At 39.8% G+C, this 21021-nt stretch overlaps 1 protein-coding gene across 1 annotated transcript in view; it reads right to left on the bottom strand.

Annotated features, from left to right (window-relative positions):
• Window positions 1-21021, bottom strand: part of MCUB (mitochondrial calcium uniporter dominant negative subunit beta) — a 76716-nt gene that overhangs the window by 11330 nt on the left and 44365 nt on the right. Inside the window, exons 2-3 of the mRNA XM_081116082.1 lie at window positions 5653-5728; window positions 4975-5145 (exon numbers count right to left, since the gene is read on the bottom strand). Of these exons, the coding sequence (XP_080972208.1) occupies window positions 4975-5145; window positions 5653-5728 (247 nt within the window). The remainder of the gene's footprint in view (window positions 1-4974; window positions 5146-5652; window positions 5729-21021) is intronic.

Here is a 21021-nt window from a genome sequence, read left to right as displayed (position 1 = left end):
GCTGGGCTGGGATCCAGACTAATGTCCCAGCAAGACTATATCTGCAGACAGTCACGCAAAGATTCAGGGGAGCCCAGCTGGTGAGGCTGAGTGGACTGAGCGCAGTCCCATGCACCAACAGGTCACCGGTTCAATTCCCAATCAGGGCACATGGCCCGGGTTTCGGGCTCAATCCCCAGAGGGGGGCATGCAGGAAGCAGCCAAACCATATTTCTCTCTCATCAATGTATCTATCTCTCTCTCCCTCTCCCTTCCTCTTTCTCAAAAAAACCCCTCAAAAACAGTAAAAACATATTAAAAAAAAAAAGATTCAGGGCAGGTGGGAAGTCTTCACAACAAGGCCAGAGCAGTTGAGGTGGCAGCTGTGGGGTGGGGGTGTCACAGCAGAGCCCATCAGGCTGTTCTGGACTAACCTGGGCTCTGCTGTGCCCTCCCTCAGTTCCTGCCCTCTTCTGAGCCTGGCTGTCTGGCTTCCCAATCTCAGAGTCTGTTGCTTACAGCCAAGCCGAACTGGTGTGTAGGCACACAGGTAAGTACCACTTTAAAAAAGCCTGCCTTTCTCTTATTTTTAATTAAGATGATCACCTTTAATTAAGGTGATTGACTTGTGTTAGTTAAAACTTGGTAGGCACACAGTACCACCCACGGCTCCCTCCCTTTCTAGCCTGGGGAAGATGGAAAGAGGCTAAGCTGCGAAAGGTGGAGGTAGTAAGGATAGTTAATAAATGTAATTAAACCTAAGGAGTAAATCTGCATTTCTGTGGTTTATCTGACGGAGGTGGAGAGAGGTAGGAGAGATTCTAACAATAATTACAAATATTCTAGGAACATTTCGGGGGGAAAAATCTCTTGGAAAGTTTTAACCCCCATGAGCTTTGCATAGCTCCTCATACAGCCTAGTTTGTGTTATGATACTTTTGAACTAAACTTTAATGTAACCCAGGTGTAAAGAAAGCAAACTCATTGCAGTAAGCAAAAAGCTGGTGCCGTGTAGGAGTCTCTCTTTCTAGCATTACTCCTGCAGAACAAACAGTCTGCTTATAATTATGTGATATCAAGTCCAGGATGAGAATTTTGTCCCTGGCCTGGCACTGGTGTGGCTATATTCAACTGGAGCTATTTCAGCTGTGTTAGCATGTGTGACCGCAGTAACACTGCTGGTAAAACCAGGAAGACCCTGGCTGCCTGCCTCCCGTCTGCTTCTTTGTAGTTCTTTTGTTCCAGAGGCAGCAAGTCAAGTCTGCACCTGAGTCTGTTCCTAGAATTTGGCTCTTTGGATTCCTGTTAATCAGCTGGGGTGAGATCATTTTCTGAGAAATTGCCAAATAATTCAACCCACACCATGGGCAAAACTGTGAACACTCTTTTCATGCCCAAATTCCACCCTTAGAGCCTCTTTTTATTTATTTTTACTATTTTAATTTACTTTTATTATTTTGGGGCACACTGCTTTTATTTATTTTTTAAAAATTTTTTAATGTTGACATTATTGCAGGGGTCTCCCTTTCTCCCCAACTTTTGCCCACATCTACACACCCTCGCCTCCCCCTCCCTCGGCCTTCACTCCACTATTGTCTGTGTCCAAGGGGTAGGCATAGACGTTCTTTAGTTAATCCCTTCATCTTCTTCATTCAGTCACCCTCACCCTCCTTGTCTCTGCCACCGGCTAGACTGTTCCACGCCTCAGTGCTTCTGGTTCCATTGTTTGTTAGCTTATTTTGTTCATCAGGTCCCACATATTAATGACATCATATGGTATATGTCTTTCTCTGACTGGCTCAGTTTTGCTTTGCATAATACTCTCCAGGTCCATCCCTGCTGTCATACAGGTTAAGAGTGCCTTCTTTTTTACAGCTGCATAGTATTCCACGGTGTAAATGTCCCACAGCTTTTTTATCCACTCATCTACTGATGGGCACTTGGGCTGCTTCCAGATCTTGGCTATTGAAAATAGCATTGCTATGAACATAGGGGTACATAGATTCTTTCTGATCAGTGCTTCAGGATTCTTAGGATATATTCCCAGAAGTGGGATCACTGGGTCAAAAGGTGGTTTCATTTTTAATTTTTTGAGGAAACTCCATACTGTTTTCCACCAGAGCCTCTTTTTAAAAACATCATCATTTTTAAATGAAGTCATTTAAAAATTTATATTTAAATGGCTTCACACCAACTCCTTAAAACATTACTGTAAAAAGAAATCAAACTGCGTATGATTTCTCAGTTAAAGCACTACATTATCCTTTATACTAATGTAGGAATAGCAAGAGACTAACATGGAAGACTTTGAAGAAGCTAATGATAAGTGTTGAAACTTTTCACCTATTCTTGAGCAAGTATCAATTTAAACCCCAATAAAATGTGTTCACTCGGTCCAAAAGCCCCCTTTCTCTGAGATTTCTAGTCTTTTTCTTTGTGTTTATGTCTCAAAGCTGCTCAAATTATTTTTATTAATAAGCATCATTGCTTTAACCTCTCTTATTTCATTCATTTAACAAGCACTTATTGAGTACATACTACCTACCAGCAAGCCCTGTGCTCAAGGTCTGCACCTGCCTGCTCTGCGAAGCTTAGGAAGGCAGGCTCTGGCCCTGCGGGGAAGGCCCGTGGGTGTTCAGCCTCCTGGGGCTGGGGCAATGTCTGTAGAGTCAGGGATAGAGTATCGGGCCATCGTGGCCATCGGACTAAAACTCTATTCTCTGATCCTGGTTTACCCAGGAAAAAAGGTCCCCCTCCAGTTAAACCCGAAGTCCTCACAATAGCATTCAATAAGGCTTTCCCCACTCTGCCCCTCCCCTCCTACTTCCATCCAGCTCCCTCCTTTGTTGGGAGAGGAGCTGGCTCCCACCTCAGGGCCTCCGCCTGGAGAGCTCTTCTCCCACCTGCAGAGCTCTCTCATCTCTTCCAGGTCCTCTTCAAATGTGACCTTGGCAAGCACCTCCTACCCCAACACATACACCCTCCATCCACTCTGCTTTATTTTTCTCCATAGCACTTATTATCTAATATTTTATATATTTTATTTCTTTACCTTATTTCTTTCTCCCTTTAAAATGTAAGCTCCATAAGAGCAGGAGTTTTTCTTTGCTCTACCTCTCACATCTAGAATAGTGCCTAGTATATGTTAGGTGCTCAATAAATATTTGTTGAGTAAATAAATTTTTTTTAATTTATTTTTTAAAAATACATTTTTATTGATTTTAGAGAGAGAGGAAGGGAGAGGGATAGAGAGATAGAAACATTGAAGAGAGAGAAACGTTGATTGGCTGCCTCCTGCATGCCCCCTATTGGGGATAGAGCCTACAACCCTGGCATGTGCCCTGACCGGGAATCAATCCAGTGACCTCTTGGTTCATGGGTCAACATTCAGGCACTGAGCCACACAGGCTGGGCAGTAAATAAATTCTTTAATCTCCATTTTTCCAACTTCTATATCCATTCTTCATTAGTTCTAAACTTGGATAGGGAAGACGAATGTTTATTTCCTTTTCAAAACTGCACCGGTATTCAACTTTTCAATAAGTTTATTCTAATCATGTAATACCATAAAATAACAATGCAAATGTATCCATTTATCTATACCTGTAGCCTCTGTATGAAAGAAGTTGATTTCTTAATTGTTTAATAAAGAATAAACAATTCTTTATTCTATTTTAGGGGCAGTAGGTCTCAGGCCATGTCAGACCACAAGGACATGAAAGCTATAATTTAAATTTAAAATGTCTAAATGATTAACCACCTCTGCTTGTTTAAAAAATATGTAGTGTTCACTTTGACAGCACATATACTAAAATTGGAATGATACAGAGAAGGTTAGCATGGCCCCTGCACAAGGATGACATGCAAATTTGTGAAGTGATCCATATTAAAAAGTAAAAGTATATTCTTCCTGAGAACCAATTCTGTCAAAAAACATAGTAGATTGAAACTGCTTTATAACGAAGGTGAATGAACTATTTGTGTATTTTAATTGTTCATCAGATATTTTAATCATTGAAACTATATTTTGTTTTTTAATTACTCAAATTTTGTTGAAAATTACACGCTGATTACTGTCATTAAAATTTTCTCAGGGCTAAGTTTTGACTCAAACTCTTATAAAAATTCAAAAATAAAATAAAATTTTCTCAGCACTAAGTTTATGAAATAAGTAACTGAAACTTGCACCAAATTTATTCCATTGATTTTTATTCAAGTTATTTTTTAATATTACTGATTATAAAAATGAAGGTCTCAGTGAACACCAACCATTTATTATATAAAGAATTAAAGAATCATCTCAAAAAAATTAAAAATGGAACTGTCTTATGATCCAGCAATTCCACTTCTGGGAATTTATCCGAAGAAACCCAAAATACTAATTGGAAAGAATATATGCACCCCTGAGTTCATTGCAGTGTTACTTGCAATAGCCAAAATTTGGAAGCAGCCCAAGTGTCCATGAGTAGACGAGTGGATAAAACAGCTGTGGTACTTTTACACAATGGAATACTACTCAGCTGTAAGAGGGAAGAAAATTTTACCCTTTGTGACGGCATGGATGGACCTGGAGAACATGATGCTAAGTGAAATAAGCCAGTCAGAGAAAGACAAGTACCATATGATTTCACTCATATGTGGAATCTAGTGAACAAACTGAACTAACAAGCAAAATAGAGACAGACTCATAAAGAGCAGGCAGGCAGCTATGGCGTGGTGGCGGAAGGATTAAGCAAAAAAACCCACAAAGAAACAGAAAGAACTCATGGACATGGACAACGGTGTGGTGATTGCCAGGGAGAGGCGGGGTCAGTGGAGGTGGGAGAGGGCATGGGGGGATATATGGTGATGGGAAATTAAAAAATAAAATATAAAATAAAATAATGAAATAAAATAAGGAGAAAGAAAAAAGAATTCAAGAATCAACTTCTTTCTTAAAAAGTAAAGAAGCAAAGGCTCAGAAAAAGTCGAAGTTGAAAAACTGTACATATATACCTGCTGTGAAGATGGCTGCGTTTTGGACACCTTTGTCTTCATTCCGTAGGTCCTGCAGAAATGAACCAACTGTCGATAACATTGGTTTGACTACAAATTGACAGCGTTCATTTCTGGATGGCAAAGTGAGTGTTATCAAGGGAAGGCCATGTCTATAAATAACCGTTATTTCTGTGAAGAAAAAAGACAACATAAAAATAGATACAATTTACTTTTTATAATAATAACTTTAAAATACAAAAGCTTTACAAGGAATGCTTAATTGTGTATTCATGAGCCTCTGCATTCCTGTCATCATTTGCGTGGCTCCTATAGTGCCTGCACCACTCTACAGTTTACAGATTTCCCTACCACCCTTTGACGCTTTATCAGAGCATATATCACACTTTATTATAATTATCTTAGAGTCTTCCTAGGTAAAGAGTTACGTTTTTGAGGGCAGAAACGCTTCTCATTCATCTATAATTGTTCTGATTGCTGGGGTGGGAGTTTGCCAAAAGACATCAGAGATATTGAGGAACTGGAAAGGGAGGAACTAAACAAAGCCAGGTGCAAGGTAGTGTGGGGTGGGGGGATGCAAGAAAAGTCTGTTTTGCTCAAAACTCACACTTCTCACTTGATTTGGAAGAACGGAAATAAACTCAGCATCAGAATCAAAGAAGTGCTCAGAAAGCTTACCATCAGGTGGCGCCACTGTGCCGTAAAGATGTGATTGATGGCATTTCAGATTTCCACACAGCTTCACACACAAAACCTGTAAGGAAGATTATTTTCTCTTTTAGAAAAAGTGGGAAAGTTGAAATAAGTGTCTTTACCAGAAAACTCCTTTTAACCTTATATGGCAAGCATAATGAAAACTCCGGCTTCCGACTGGTGCCTGGGTGAGCCCCTGGAGCGGCTCACTCACCCTTTCTGGCTGCAGGGCTGCCTGTCACTAGAGTAACCCGCAGCAGCGACACCAGGACAAGGCTCTCCCCTCGGGATGGGAGAACTCCTCAAAGTCCTAGAGTTCTGAGAGAATTTTAAAATTTGGTTCTTCCTTTTAGGAGATCATCTAAAATAAATGGATGCAAGTATATTCTAGGCATTTGCTTCTCAGAGTAGGGCCCCTGGGCCAAAAGCAACAGCAAGCCCTAGGAGCTGATTAGCAATGCAGAATCACAGACTCAGCTCAAACCTACTGAATTAGAATCTGCATTTTAACAAGGTCCCCAGCTGATTCTCACGCACATCAGACTTTGATAAATATTGCTCTAGGTGGGTCCGTGTTGTCCAATATGGTAGTCCCAGTCACATGTGGCCATTTAAAGTTAAATTCATTAAAATTAAGTAACACTAAATATTCAGTTTCTCAGTCACCGTGGCCACATCTTGAGTGCTCAATAGCTCTTTGTGCAGAGTGGCTACCGTATTGGACAGCACAGGAAGAGAACATTTCCAACATCACAGAAAATTCTGCTGACAGTATTCTGGTTTCTATAGGGCTTTTAGCTTCTTATTTTTACTTCCTGTGAAAAAGATCATTCTATTCTTTTTCTACCACTTTAGAAACCACAAATTGAGTGGTTTCCTTTACATGTTTAAAATACACACACACCTAATTATAATTTTTCTAACAAAGTCTCAAGTTTTTCATTATCTTTGCCTTCCTCCTGAACATAACAAGGATCTTCACATGTTCTAGGAATCCACTGCTGGGTCTACAGCACTGGAATGGCTACCTTACCACGGAACATATTTTTAGGGTTTGCATTGGTGTTTCTGTTTGTTACTGGACAGGGCGCCTGGCCCTGAGTGGGTCTGCCTAGGGCCAGCCGGCAGTGTGTGGGTTCTTGACCTCATGCAGGAAAAATTTCACAACATGAGCCCAGGTGATTTGAGGGTACGTTTACTAAAGCTGGGGATAGTGCAACAAGGAAGGACTTAGCACAGATGAGGCAACAGGAGAGCCTAGGCTGGGCTGCTCTGGCTCACTGGGAAGTCAGAGAAAAGGGGGCCTTGGAGACAGGTTCAGGGGGTTAGCCTGGGATGAGCTGCAGCTGCCTATTACTTCCCTGGTTGCAATTCCCTTGGAGTTTAGGAAATGCATGCCTGTGGGGGAAGGAAAGGGGGAAAGAAAAGGCCAGGAGAGCACTCGCTGGGTCCATTATCTTGAGGGTTTTATCTCTCTCTTGTAGCAGGAATCTTAGGGGAGGTCTCAGGGGAGGGTTCCAACAGAATATTCATCAGTTTTCCAGGTGTGCCCTTTCAGGGTCGAGGTCGCTATTGATTAGTCAGAGCCAGGGCAGGGGTCATTAGTAACTACAGCTGGTCCTGGCGTTGCCCACCTGGTTTTGCTGCTTTTCTGGGCCTGGAGCTGAAATACAACTGAGGCCTAGATGGTATCTCTAGGGAGGTGACCTTCTGTATCTGCTGTAAACTGCTCAGCCGGTTTGTTCAGCTATCTGTCTCAGTTTCCCCATTTTACTTGGCAAGGAATTTTCCTATCTTTTTACTATCCTGCCTCATTTACAGTTATATTGGTGTTCAACAAAGGCCAGGTGACATCATGGTGTATTGTGTGAACAAAGATAGTACCATGGTGGTGGAAAGAAAGGGCACTGAGGAGCTTGTTATTAGGCATTCGGCACTCAAAGTAACTGGTGCCAAAGTACCATGGTCACAACATGGTAGCTGCTTCATATGGATCCAGTTTTTTTAATTCATCACCTTGCAGTCATTTATTAACTTTTCCAGTAATTATGCAACAAAGAATTCTTTTATAAGTTGTATTTACTAAGTTTTCATTTATGTGATCATGCACTATTAAATTAAAATGATGAATAAGTAGTTAAAAATGTGTTCACTGCTACAAAAATGAAATAATGACACTGACTCAAATAATGTTCCATTATGCTCAAAATCAAAACAATCCCATCAGTAAGTAAAACAAAACATTGGAATACATATTTCTGGTAAACATACATAGGCAATTAGTTTCAACAAAACATCATCTGTCACATTAGAACTGTTCATTTGAATTTCATTTGTAAAACTATAACTCACTATAGATGAGAAGAAAAGAAGCTGATTATTTCTTAAAATAGATGCACCTCTCAAGAAATAAATACATGTAGATATTCTCCAAGTTTGATAATGGATATTACAATACTGTCTGTTACTTTTAGTAAAACTACCTGAAACTGAGAAAAATGTATCCATTTCAAAATATGTCAGAATTAATTCTCTACCAAAACACATCTCAAAATATTTAATGATATAAATGACTCTCCATGTATAAAGGACAAACATAAAAATTTAGGGAGTAAAAGTTAAAGCCCTTCTTGTTCCACAATCCCATAACTTCCCCCCAACGTAATCAGTGTTAATGGTGACAAAGGTCTCCTCTTGGCTAACCTGGACTTGGGTCCTGTAAGCCTCACTAAGCCCCATCCTTGGGCATGTCCTCCAAGCGCCCAGTTTTAGCAAGAATTGTCTAGTTGGTTTAGCCAGAAACACCTCTCTCCATTCCTGATCAAATTCTTCATTCTCCACCATCTCCCAAGTATTTTCTGATCATCCTAGTCTGCCTTCAGCAAGAATCCTGGTAGGTCAGTTTAGCAAAGAATTATCCTATCCTCTTAGTAATTTTCCCTCTGTGGTAGTCAGTTAGACAGACATGAGCAGAGCAAGTCCCAACAGCTGGTGCCATTCCTGCCACCGACAACACATCCACCAAACCCCACTCTGCTCCTCAGATATAAATCCCCACTTTTCCTTACTGAATTTGGAGTTGAGCCCAATCTCCCTCTCCCACTGCAAAGTCCCACTGTTGTGGTTCCCCTGAATCAAGTCTACCCTCCAGTTCTTCCACGGGAGTCACTTTTTCTTTGACAACAGCTTGATGTGGATGCTAAAGATAAAGCCAGTTTATGAGTCAGGTTCCTAGAGAGCAGTAACGATAAATCCGCAACAAAGTATTTATCATTTAATGTGTGATGAAGTTTCTGGTCTACTATCAAGGAAAGCATTTTAAGATGCACCTTCTGGACAACCAGTGTTATAGGCAGTTAGACCAACATGAGCAGAGCAAGGACAATGGGCCTGGTACAGAAGGTCACCAGGGCAGAAAGCCCTGGGTACCTAGCAAGGAGCGAAACTGGCAAAACAAGAACCTCCCCCAGCATATCACTGGTCACGCGGTTTAGACTCCCTGAACTTTTCCTCCCTAAAGATAACATCTAGGCTTCAGCTGAACTTCAGCTCCAGGCCCAGAAAAGCAGCAAAACAAGACAAGTGCCACTGTGGCTGCCTCAGGGCCAGCTGCACTGACTAATGACACCCTGCCTTGGTGCTAAGCAATCAGTGGAGACTATGACCCTGAAAGAGCACACCTGGAAAGCTGATGAATATTCTATTGAGACCCTCCCCTGAGACCTCCCCTAAGATTCCCACCTACGAGAGAAATACCCTCAACAGAAAGGACCTTTGCTTGCTCTCCCACAGGGGAACACGCCTGTGCCATTCCCTTCCCCCTCTCCTTCCTCCTCAGGCATGTATCCCCTAAACTCTAAGGGACTCCACAAGACTTGCAACCAGGGGAGCAATGGGCAGTGGCAGCTCATCCCGGGCTAACCGCCTGACCCTGTCTCCAAGGGCCCCTTTCTCAGACTTCCCAGTGAGCCAAAGAGCCCAGCGTAGGCTCTCCTGTTGCTTCTTCTATGCTAAACCCTTCCTTGTTTCACTGCCTTGAGTGTGTTTTTGCTGCAACCAATAAATTCTTGCTTGTTTTGCTGCACTTTGTCTCTTGATTGAAATCTTTCCTTCAAGAAGACAAGAACAAAGGTTTCTTGTCTTGCCTGTAACACCAGAAAATGCTGAAAGGGGGCAAGTGGCCAGAAAAAATTATCAAGGCTTTCTCAAGCATTTGAGTGACTAACAAACACCTGGAGGGCTTGCTTAAAACACAGACTCCTGGACTCTATCTCCAGGGATTTATGTTCTACTAAGTCTGAGATAGGGGTATGAAAATTTCCATTTTTAATAAACCCCAGGATTATACTGAAGTTGCAGGTGTGAGGACCACATTATGAGTAGCTGACCCACAATGGCTTTAGAGGCACTTAAATTTTTGCATAGAATCATTTTTTAATTCCACATTTTAGTGCTGGGTTAAGGGTTCTGGCCTTCAAACAATACTCAGTATCAGGTCAAAAAGCTGACTCAGGTTTCTCTTTTATCACTACCTTTCCTAAATACAATTCTAATCACTTCATACCCCTGCATAAACCCCTCAGCCTTATATGAAGTAGAAAGAACAAAGACCCTAGAGTTGAAAGGAAGGGGATTCTAAATTTAATTCAGCCACTTAACAGCTGAGAGATCCCAGATAAGTCATAGGAGGGACTACTTCTGTGCTTCAGTTTTCTCAGGGGTTAGGTGAGGATAACAACATCTATCTTGTGCAGCTGACTTAAAACAAAGCATTAAGCAAGTGTAAGGCACAACACATGCCTATGGCTAATTCACCTCCACAGGCTTATCACTTACTATTCCTTGCAGTAAGAACTTGGGCCCGGGCAAATGAGCTCGGTGTCATTAAGGTGCTTTCTTTATCCACTTCTGCCTAACAAATTCTGTCATTCCCTTAAGGTCCAGCTCAAATGCCATTTCCTCTTCCTGTTGGTCATGATGGTCTAACGGAAAAAGCACAAGCTTCGCAGTCAGAACCAAGTTGGAATCCCAGCTTTAAGATATACCAGCTCCGTCCTGGCCAGGTAGCTCAGTTGGTAAGAGCATCATCTCGATATGCCAAGGTGTGGGTTCAATATCCGGTCAGGGTACATACAAGAATCAATCAATGAATGCATAAATAAGTGGAACAAAATGATCTCTCTCTCAAATCAATAAAATAAAGAATAAAAAAAAATATACTAGCTACTGTGATCTGAGAGTTCAGAAGAAACAGGTTGTGAGAAAAAGAAGGGAACATGTTTGGGGGGGGGGGGTAAGCCAGGGCTATAGTCTGAAGACTACAAGAGGGGAAAGATACAGGAGAGATCTGTTTGAACTTCGAAGTAAAGTAAGGCAACTTTTAGTGAAAAGGAGATGTGTAATGATCACACACTGGGGCTGTGGACGAAAAGGGGCCACATGCTAATCTGACAAGCTCAGGGGAGGTCTGCCTGGTGGCCTTGCAAACTCAAAGACCTAAATAACCACAAAGGATGGTCTGAAATTAAAACTTATTTGACTAAAAAGCAGCTTATGGCAGGTAACCATGTCCGAGGCCAGTATCTTCCCAACAAAGGTAATCTTTACCTTAACTGAGCCTGTCTATTCTCTTTTTGCATCTATACAACATATCGTTAGAATGTCAAAGTAATTTTCCTTTTTCCAGACCCCTCAAAGCACAGACACCGCTCTGCGGAGACCAAAAATCCCCTCATTGTTACTGAGTTAACTGTTGACTGTTAACTATCCTGCACCCACCTAAGTAAAAGAAGTGTGTGTCTCATTTTACTTTCTATCCAATCCCAGAGGTTTCCCCGCTTTGCTTTCTCCCACCTCCCTCATCTATCACCAATGGATTTCATGTAGCCCACTTAAGTCTTCTCTTTTGATTGTAATGCATAAAACAAGGTGCAAAACTGCCATTCTCCGGAGCATTATCTCAATCCATTGAGATTCTGCTTCTGGGCATTTGTCGACAGTTTGGCTCAAATTAACTCACAAAAATTCTTCACAGGTTTGAATGTTTCTTACATTAACATGGCCAATTAACAAGATCAGGTTGCTTCTAGAGCTGTGTCACAATTTAGATTAAATATCTTTATTATTATTAAGAAATCAAAGATGAAATTTCCATTCAAAATTCTATCGAAGATTAAGGGACTCCTGTGCTCCATGCTCAAAAACAACATATGTATTTCCATGTACCAAAAACAAAAGAGAAACACAATGCGATAAGAAAGGTTCAAGTGGACAGTCAAGGGTATTCTGGGCCCTGTAGAAAAAAACGTTTCAATGGAAACACACTGTCCTCAGCACACTTTTCCAAGTGATCCCAGTTTGGCCCTGTTCATTGGTTTGGAGGCATTTTGCAACTATTTGTAAACTGTAGGTGACTGCTAGGCATGTAAATTCTGTCCAGTCTGGTAGTGATCTAAGTGACTTCCCCTCACTGTGGAAATACTATTTGCAATTCATCTTAACATTCTTCCCCCATATAAATTCGTACTGTTTTTATTTTTCCTTTTAATTGGATATAACATCCACTTGGTTCCTTCATATCATAAGACTGTGGATGAAAAAGGAGCTCTGTAACAAATCTAACCAAAGGGAACCTCAAAGGGTGATCTGATTATAAATTTTTACCTGGGCAGGTCATGGTGGGCAGTCACACCTCAGGCCTATACCTTCCCTAGTAAAAGGTTGATCTTTGCATTAAGCAAGCCCTGTCCATTGCTTTTGTGCATCTAGGTTAACAGACCTTGAAATGCCTCTGATTCAGACCATCCTCAAAAGAGAGCACAATCCTGTTCACTATCCTGCAATCCAATCACAGAGACTTCCCAGTCTTGTGTCTTCCCACTCAGTAACCTTCCTTACATTCCCTCCTTAATTCCAAATGCATAACCAAAGCTGCAAACTGTCCTTCTCGGAAGCATTTTCCTCAGTCTGTTGAGATCTTGTTTCTAGGTGTAGTCTTCTGTTATGTTCAAATAAACTCTTACAAATATTTTATACAGGTTTGAACATTCTTACACTGACAAGACTAAATAAATTTGAAATTCTAAAATAAATTCTTTAACATATGTTCATTATTATAACTGTATGGGCGTCGTGATTTTACCTTTTTCTGAAAATTATCTTTTAATAGTCTACAACAGAATAAATAAATGAGAGTTTGACTCTTTTGGGGTAGGAGAGACGAAAAGGAGCCCAGGGCAAGATCAAGCCAAGCCTTCCAGTGATATGATGACTTGATTTGGGAAATCTCACTGCAACATCCCAGCACAGGGACCTTATCGTGTCAGTTTTGAACTGGTTCAGGGCTTGGGCCACAGGAGCCCAGTTGGAGGCAGTATAAAACTACTAGCCAAAATGGGTAAGTACAGAATGAAAGATAAAGTCCTACTTACAGTCTGCAATTTTAAGTTCTAATATATTAGAAATTAAATGCTAAGAAGGAACCAACAAATGTATTTTGAAGATTAATTCAATAATTTAGGGAAGATAAAAATAAGAGAGTCATCCAAAACTGAATTTAACATAAATTATACTTAGGGTCTTCAAAGAGATAAAAGGGAGAATATGCTTCTAGGAAATAAATAAGAAATTATGATATTAAAACTGATAGAAATGAAACAAAAATTAGTTACTCTGATTAACTAATTAGGATTCCTGGAAATGGAAAAAAAATCTATGTACACATAAAAATTCAGATCAGGTAAATTCTACACTGGATAAAGTAATCAGAAAACTAATTAATTAGGCAATATTTCACCCAGTTATAGCACAGAAGGATACAGAAAGTTTCAGAATACAAAAACAATGATTTTTCATACATTGCTGGCAAGAATGTAAAATGATACAACCATCTGGAAAACATCAGACAGTTTCTTATAGAGTTAAACATACACTTCCATGTGACCCAGCAATCCTACTCCTGGTTGTTTACCCTAGAGCAGCGATTTTGAGCCTTTTTCATCTCATGGCACACATAAACTCATTAAAATTCTGCAACATACTAAAAAGTACATTATATTTTTTGCCGATCTGACAAAAAAAAAAAAATAGGTAAAATGTTGATTTACCAAAAAAAAAAAAAAAAAAAAAGTAATTACCTACCCTTTTTGCTCCAAAGTGACTTTAAAAAAAAAAATCAGGTGCCTATACTTGTATATAAGGATTTGTGGTACCAAGGATTAAAGAATCAGACACAACTTTATTATGTGACATGACCAATAAGATACAAGTCTATTAAATGATCTAAATGTTTATGATTCAAGACAGGGCATTCACAACGATGGCTATTTTGTCTTAGCTGTTGTCATTTTTTAATTTGACAATCTAAGGAAAAAGGAGTCCAATGCCTCTAATTCGTCAGATATGGCATGTTTTAAAAGTTATTGAGGCACACTGGTTGAAAATCACTGCCCTAGAGAAATGAAAACACATTCACACAACCTGTATAAATGTTATCTCATTTCCTCTCGCTAGAGTCACACTCCCTGGGAGAGGGGAGGGACTTGTCCGGTTCACTGCTGTATCTGCAGCACCTGGAATAGTACCTAACACATAATACAGGGGCTCAAAAAATGCATGTTAAATGAACATATGAATATCTTCAAGGTGCTAAGGAAAAATAACATCAACCTAGAACACTGTACTCAGGAAAATTACTATAGGGTGAAAGAAATGAAGCGATTTTCAGATACACAGAGGCCATAGCTTCTTTCCTACGTATCTTTGTTAAGGAATTTTTGCAGGAAGAAGGGAACTATACCCTATGGAAGCAGAGAACACTGTTATGGGCTGAATTGTGTCTCCCACCCAAATTTATATGTTGAAGTCCTAACCCACAGTAGCTCAGAACTTCACTGTATTTTAAAGAGGTAATTAAGTAAAAATGAGATCATATGAGTAGACTGTCATAAGGTCATCAGCCATAGTGGATAAGAACAGGAGATTTGGACACAGACATGTGCATGCACAGAGAAAAGACCATTTGAGGACAGAAGAAGATGACTGTCTACAAGCCAAGGAGAGAGGCCTTAGAAGAACCCAACACCGCCGACACCTTTACCTCAGGCTTCTGGATTCCAGAACTGTGAGAAAATAAATCTGTTTAAGCCTCCCAGTGTGAGGTACTTTGTTATTGGAAGCCCTAGGGAACTAACACAAACACCAAAGCTGTAAAATATGTTGGTAAATAAATTACTTATTGTTAAGAAATTTTAGACGAGCTTGTGTGTTAAAATGAGTGGAAAATGCTAAATGGTATTTGGTATGCTATATTCAGTGGACTCCTATAACATATGAAGATTCCTGTCATGTTCAGGGGGAGGGAAAAGATAATGGAAACTCTGAGACTTTGTTAGACAAGCTATAATTAAATATGTGTTAATGTTAAACACTTAAAGGAAACCACTCAGTCTGCAGTTTCTAAAGTGGTAGAAAAGAAGAACAAATAAGTATTTCATGGAAAGTAGAAAAAAGAAGCAAAAAACCCGACAGAAACTAGGAACTTTTTTTAAAATGAGGAAAGTAAATGTAGTAAAAGTCCTTGTGGAAGCTTGGAGAATAGAGAAAATAAGCACCCACAACCTGAATTCTTTTATGCCAGCCATTTTGTGTGTGTGTGTGTGTGTGTGTGTGTGTGTGTGTGTGTTCATATAATCCACTGAGAGCTGATCATTAATATTTTATAAGATCTACCTACCTGATTAAAAACTCATCAGTTTATTTAAATAGCTCTATAACCACTTATCCTGTGGGTGTACCAGAATTAACTATTTACCTACTGTTGGACATTTCCATTTCCATTTTATATACTAGTTCTACATTTTTTTTCCTAGTCAGAAATGAATGAATGTTCATTTTAGAAAATCCATAAAGCACACACTCTCAAAAAAAAGTCACCAATAATGCCATCATCTGAGATGATTAGTTAACAGTAATGTATAGCTTCCAGTTTATTTTCTATGTTCTGTAGTCAAGTTTTTGCCATTACAACTCAACTGATTCTAAACATCTTTGCACATAAATCTTTGTTTGCATTTTTTCCTTTAGGGTAGACTGCAGAATGATTGGATCATAAAGTAGTAATAATTTTAGGATCCTGAAAATGTATTTTTCAAACTTCTTTGGGAAATATTTTCTTTGCTTCATGTTGCTTTACTCAATACAACCCCAGATTGGTAGTAGTCTGAACCCAGACAAGCAGACCTTCGTAAGATTCAGAATCAAACAATAAGACACATCTGGGGCGTTGCTGCAGCAACAAGCCCCTGTTGGAGGCTCACCCCAGACAGGCCACAGGTATCCCAGCACAACACCTCTTCAACCGAGCTCTTGCTTGTTCCTCCATAGACCTGAGCCTCTCCTTTATTCCTTATCTTGATGAACTGTGAGAACAGTAGTTACAACCGCACTGTCATTGAGGCCTACTGATTCTATTTCACACAGAGCTCTCAAATCCAGCCTTCCCTTTCTAGCTCCACCTCTACTGCCCTAGCTCAGATCCTTACTACCTCACCTAGATCACTGTAACAGCTTCCTAACTGGCTTCGCCCACCAATCCATTCCAGATGTAGATCTATTCTAGTCTTTTTTTAAAAATGTTTTTATTGATTTGAGAGAGAGATAGAAACATCAATGATGAGAAAGGGTCATTAATGAGCTGCCTCCTGCACCCCCTTCTACTGGAGATCAAGCCTGCAATCCGGGCATGTGCCCTGATGGGGAATCGGACCATGACCTCCTGGATTACAGGCCGACACTCAAACACCGAGCCATGTCAGCTGAGCAAGATCTATTCCAGTCTTCTAAAATCACATAAACTATTTCTAGATTTAAAGACCTGTATTTGCTCTCTCTCTCTCTCTCTCTTTTTTTTTTTTTTTTTGGTGCCCTTGACCTGGAATTGAATCTACAACCCTTCAGTCCTCAGGACAACACTCTAACCACTGAGCCAAACTGGCCAGGGCTATTTGCTCTCTCTTGCAAAGAGAACCAATTCCAAATAAAACTTTACATGAATTGATTCCTGTCTACTTCTCCAGCAAAACCTTTTCATCCCTAGCACCACCTACCTGCCGATTCTGTATTCCAGAGATGTAAAAAGTATTGCGGTTTCTTGGCACACTGCTGCGTGCTTCCGTGCCTTTGTACTTACTCCCATCCTTGCCCGGAAAGCTTTGCCCGGTGTGCCTACATTGCACGGCCAACTCTTCACTCTCATCTTCCCACCATGAAACCCACAGAACCCTATGTACTAGTTCCTTTTTGATAAATTCTTCTGACTTCTAGATTTATATTTTATTTTATTTTTATTTTCTTAATCCTCATCTGAGAACATGCTGAGAGAGAGAGAGAGAGAGAAACATCCATCGAAACATCGATCGGTTGCCTCCACACGCGCCCCAACCAGGGATTGAGCCTGCAACCCAGGTGCGTGCCCTGGCTGGGAATCAAACCCACGACCTCTCGGTGCACAGGACAAAGTTCAACCAAATGAGCCATTCCGGCCAGGCACAGATTTATATTTTAAATCTTCCTAATAAAATTGCATCTTGTAGCACACACTAGGCAGTTATCTTAATACTTCAGTTTCTCTCAGATACAAATGAAAATCTTTTTGATTTAGAAAGTCCAGGAAGGGTATTTAATCCACAACATGACCAAAACAGAACAGAAACAAAAGTAATGCGTACAGCATCTGGCTAGTAACCAGCAGTAACTTCCACACAGTGCAGCGACTCCGTCATCTTCCTCTCCGCCAGGTCACATTTAGATCCCTTCTAAGCACTCGGCATTTAAGCCAGTCCTGCCCTCATTCTCTGGACACGGACCTCAGCAGGACGCCTGCAATTATATTCTTGTAAATATTTCTTTCATCCCTCCTCTTTTCCTTCCTTCCTTCTCTCCTTCTTTCATTTCAACAAGGAAATGCTTTTGAGAGCAAATAATGAAGGGTCACAATCCAGAGAGAAGATATTAGACTAATTTACTTATCCACTCTAGTCTGTTGTTACAAACATATTGAAATATTAGAGTATATTGGCTTAAAAATACATTATTTATAATTAATAAGTGGGAAGTCAGAAGAGTTCATCAGCAGAGAACTACTGTAGAGCAGTTTGATTTTATTATTTTTTTAACAGAGAAGCTAAATAAATTATAAAAGCTTGGAGCTCAGTGTGAGGTTCTACAAAAAATCATGACGCACCACAGGGTAGAAACTAATGAACCTGAGAACAAGCTTCAAAGCAAAGCAATGATCTAGCCGAGGGGTTACGCTGCTTTGTTCACACATCCCATGGAAGAACTCCACATTAGGTGGTACATAAAACACGCTTTAAAATTACTGAGTTTTTATTCATTTTTCTGTTTCTACTTTACCCATTTCCTTCTTCAACATTTCTTCTGCGTCCTCATTCCTTCTGTGTTAAATTTTGCTCACTACAGCCTTGAATAGTGCTTTCGATGATTGCCTATGTATGGGTAGTAAACCCTCAGTATCTGTTAATAAATTCAACAATTTCTGTCCCTTTCACTGTTGAGTTTAATCTGTTTACATTTATTAGTTCAGATAAATTTAGACATCTGTCATCTTATTTTATGCTATTTATCCTGATTTTCCTTTGCTTCTTTCTTCCTTTTTGTCTACTGATAATTTAACTGTTTTTTATATTCTTTTACCCTCTCTATTAATTTGGAAGTACATGTTTGTTTGTTTCTCTGTCCTTTTAATGTTTGCCTTGTACATCCTGAGACATTCTTACTTGGCTTGGAGTGTAAAGTTAATTTCTCTACCCCACTACTGAATAGATGATAAAGATCTTAAGTTGCATCAATCACAATGAAGGAGGAATTATTTTTCCCTTATTTTTCAGAACTCCCCAAACTGTCATCATGACTATTGTTTTATATAGATATTGTTTCTTAGATTTACCTGTAAGATTTCCAACTATTTTGCTCTCCCTTTCTTCTCACATTCTACTTTCTCACATGTTCAATTTCATTCATCCAGAGAATAATTCTCAATAAGACTTTAAATCTCTCAAACTTTATTTTGTTGAAATGATAGTTTATTGAATACAGAATTCAAGATTGATTGTTATTTCTATTCAGAACCCTGAAGGCATTCCTTTGCCTTTTGGCGTCTATTAACCCATCTTTTGTACACTTAAGATTTTCTGTAAATTCAAATATTTTCTCCCATCTTTCTGCTTCTGGGGTTCTACAGTTTTCACCATAGTGTGTCAGGTACAGATTTAATTTTATTTTTTCTTCTTAGAACTCATAAAACTTCTTCATTCTAAGGATCCGTTCTGAAAAGGCACTCATGGAGTGGGGAGAGGAGTGGCCTGATGTGATTATCAGCAATGGGGCAAAGTGGAATCCTGCAATGAAGGAGAACACATGCAGCCCTTCTGTGATATTCCTGATGAGCCGCACAGAAATGCAGATGAATCCAAAAGGAAACGTTCTACAAAGAAACTGTCATCTTCAAAGGAGTGAAAATCACTGAAAGTCAGGGAAAGAATGTGACTGTTCCAGATTAAAGGAGACATGAATGACAACTAAATTCAACTGTGAGTCAGAACTTTAAGCAATAAAGAACATTATTGAAAAAGAAGGCGAAATTTGAATGGGGTCTATAGTGTTATCGTCATGGTTAGCTAATTAATTAATGTTAATAACAGGAAGAGAGCAAAGGGGAGGCCAGACATAAGCATGGTCATCGATACAGCTTCACCAGGAAGCTACAGCTTCATGCTTCCCAGGGAACTCCTGTCCATTCCCTGCAGATCACTGGGGGAAGAGATGGAAAAAAGGGGGAGATGGGCGCATGGGGGTGACCTAGGGAAAGTGTCTGCCTATCAGTCTAGCCTGGGGAACAATGGATTGGCTAGGGGGTAGCTCCCATCAGAAGTACGCAAAATCTTAGAGAGTTAAAACCCTCTGACAGAGTTCCTGCTCACTTGTTCTCACTTGGGCTCTTCTTGCTCTCTCTTGCTCTTTGGCATACACTCACCCATGAGCTCACCTGTTCCCTCTCCATAGCCATGTGGTCTTAAGCAGCCACATGGCCCATGGCCACGGTCACTCCACACAGAGGATGCTGGACTGGACTGGACTTTAATATAAAGCAGAAATTCTGGGCAGCGGCCTGAATTCTGGCCCTGCTGAAGATAAGATTGGACTTCTTCCATGGTGAGGCAGACAGAGATGGGAACTACGAGGGGAACCCCCTAAATTTTACATAATCAATAAAGCTTTCCACAAAACCCCATCCTTCTGTGGGGGCCTCAGGAAATTCTTTTCCCGGTGGCACCCCAAGAACTCCACTTCCACCAATAACAGTAGTAATGTATCAGTGTTAATTTTCTGATTTTGATGGTCATTTTGTGGTTAAGTTGGAGAATCTTCTTATGTTTGCAGAGGAATGGCATCATGTCAACAACTTATTCTCAAATAGTTCAGAAATAAAACATTCTTCCTACTGCATTTACAATTTTTCTTTAAGTGTGCAACCGTTTCTAAATAAAACAATGCTAAAAACAATAGTTTTAGACAAACACGAACATGACCATTTATAGAGAGAAGCGATCTGTTAACAAAGGGGTCAAACATTAAAACTTTTTTTGCATGCTAGTAGGAAACTATGGTTACTTAGGGAATCAAAAATTAAAAAACAAACAAACACAAAAATTCGTATGTCCTTCACAAATTCTTGTGTAGAAACTCCAAGAATTTGGTATTCCTCTGACATGCTAGAAAAATTTAAAAGAAAAACTATATGCTTACCCTATGACAACCCTTTCTTAGAGGGATATTATTAAAAGACTATTTTGAAAATCCTACACAAACCCACCACACATGCAGAGTGGAACTATTTCAAGACTGACTCACCCAAACTCAGCTCCTTCTATTAATTTACATCCTATCTATGCCCCATCTTAAAAAGTCTATCAGTTACTAATCCAGTTAGGGGTTCACATTTCCAGAGCAGCATCAGTTATTTGTAAAATAAACTTACCTATCTAGACAAATATGAATAAAACTGCTTCTCATGAATGTCAACAAATGAGAAATTATTTTCAGTATGAAAATCTTATAGAGGGTATATTAATAATATACATCAAGGAGTGTGACTGAAAGAAAAACTGAATTTTTTAAATTGTTTTAATCCCTTCAAAACGAGAATAGCAGGCTTTTGAGATCCAACTTTACATTCTAGAGGCATTAATAAAATGTCAAGTATTCACGAAGTAGAAAGTAAAAAAAAAAAAAAGTAGAAAGTATAGCGTAAAAAGAAGTCTAACTCAGCTGAGA

This window comes from Miniopterus schreibersii, assembly GCF_964146895.1.
Source record: "Miniopterus schreibersii genome assembly, chromosome: 1".
Taxonomy (NCBI): domain Eukaryota; kingdom Metazoa; phylum Chordata; class Mammalia; order Chiroptera; family Miniopteridae; genus Miniopterus; species Miniopterus schreibersii.
The sequence above is the reverse complement of the archived record's forward strand: the minus strand, read 5'-3'. Positions and strand labels throughout refer to the sequence as shown.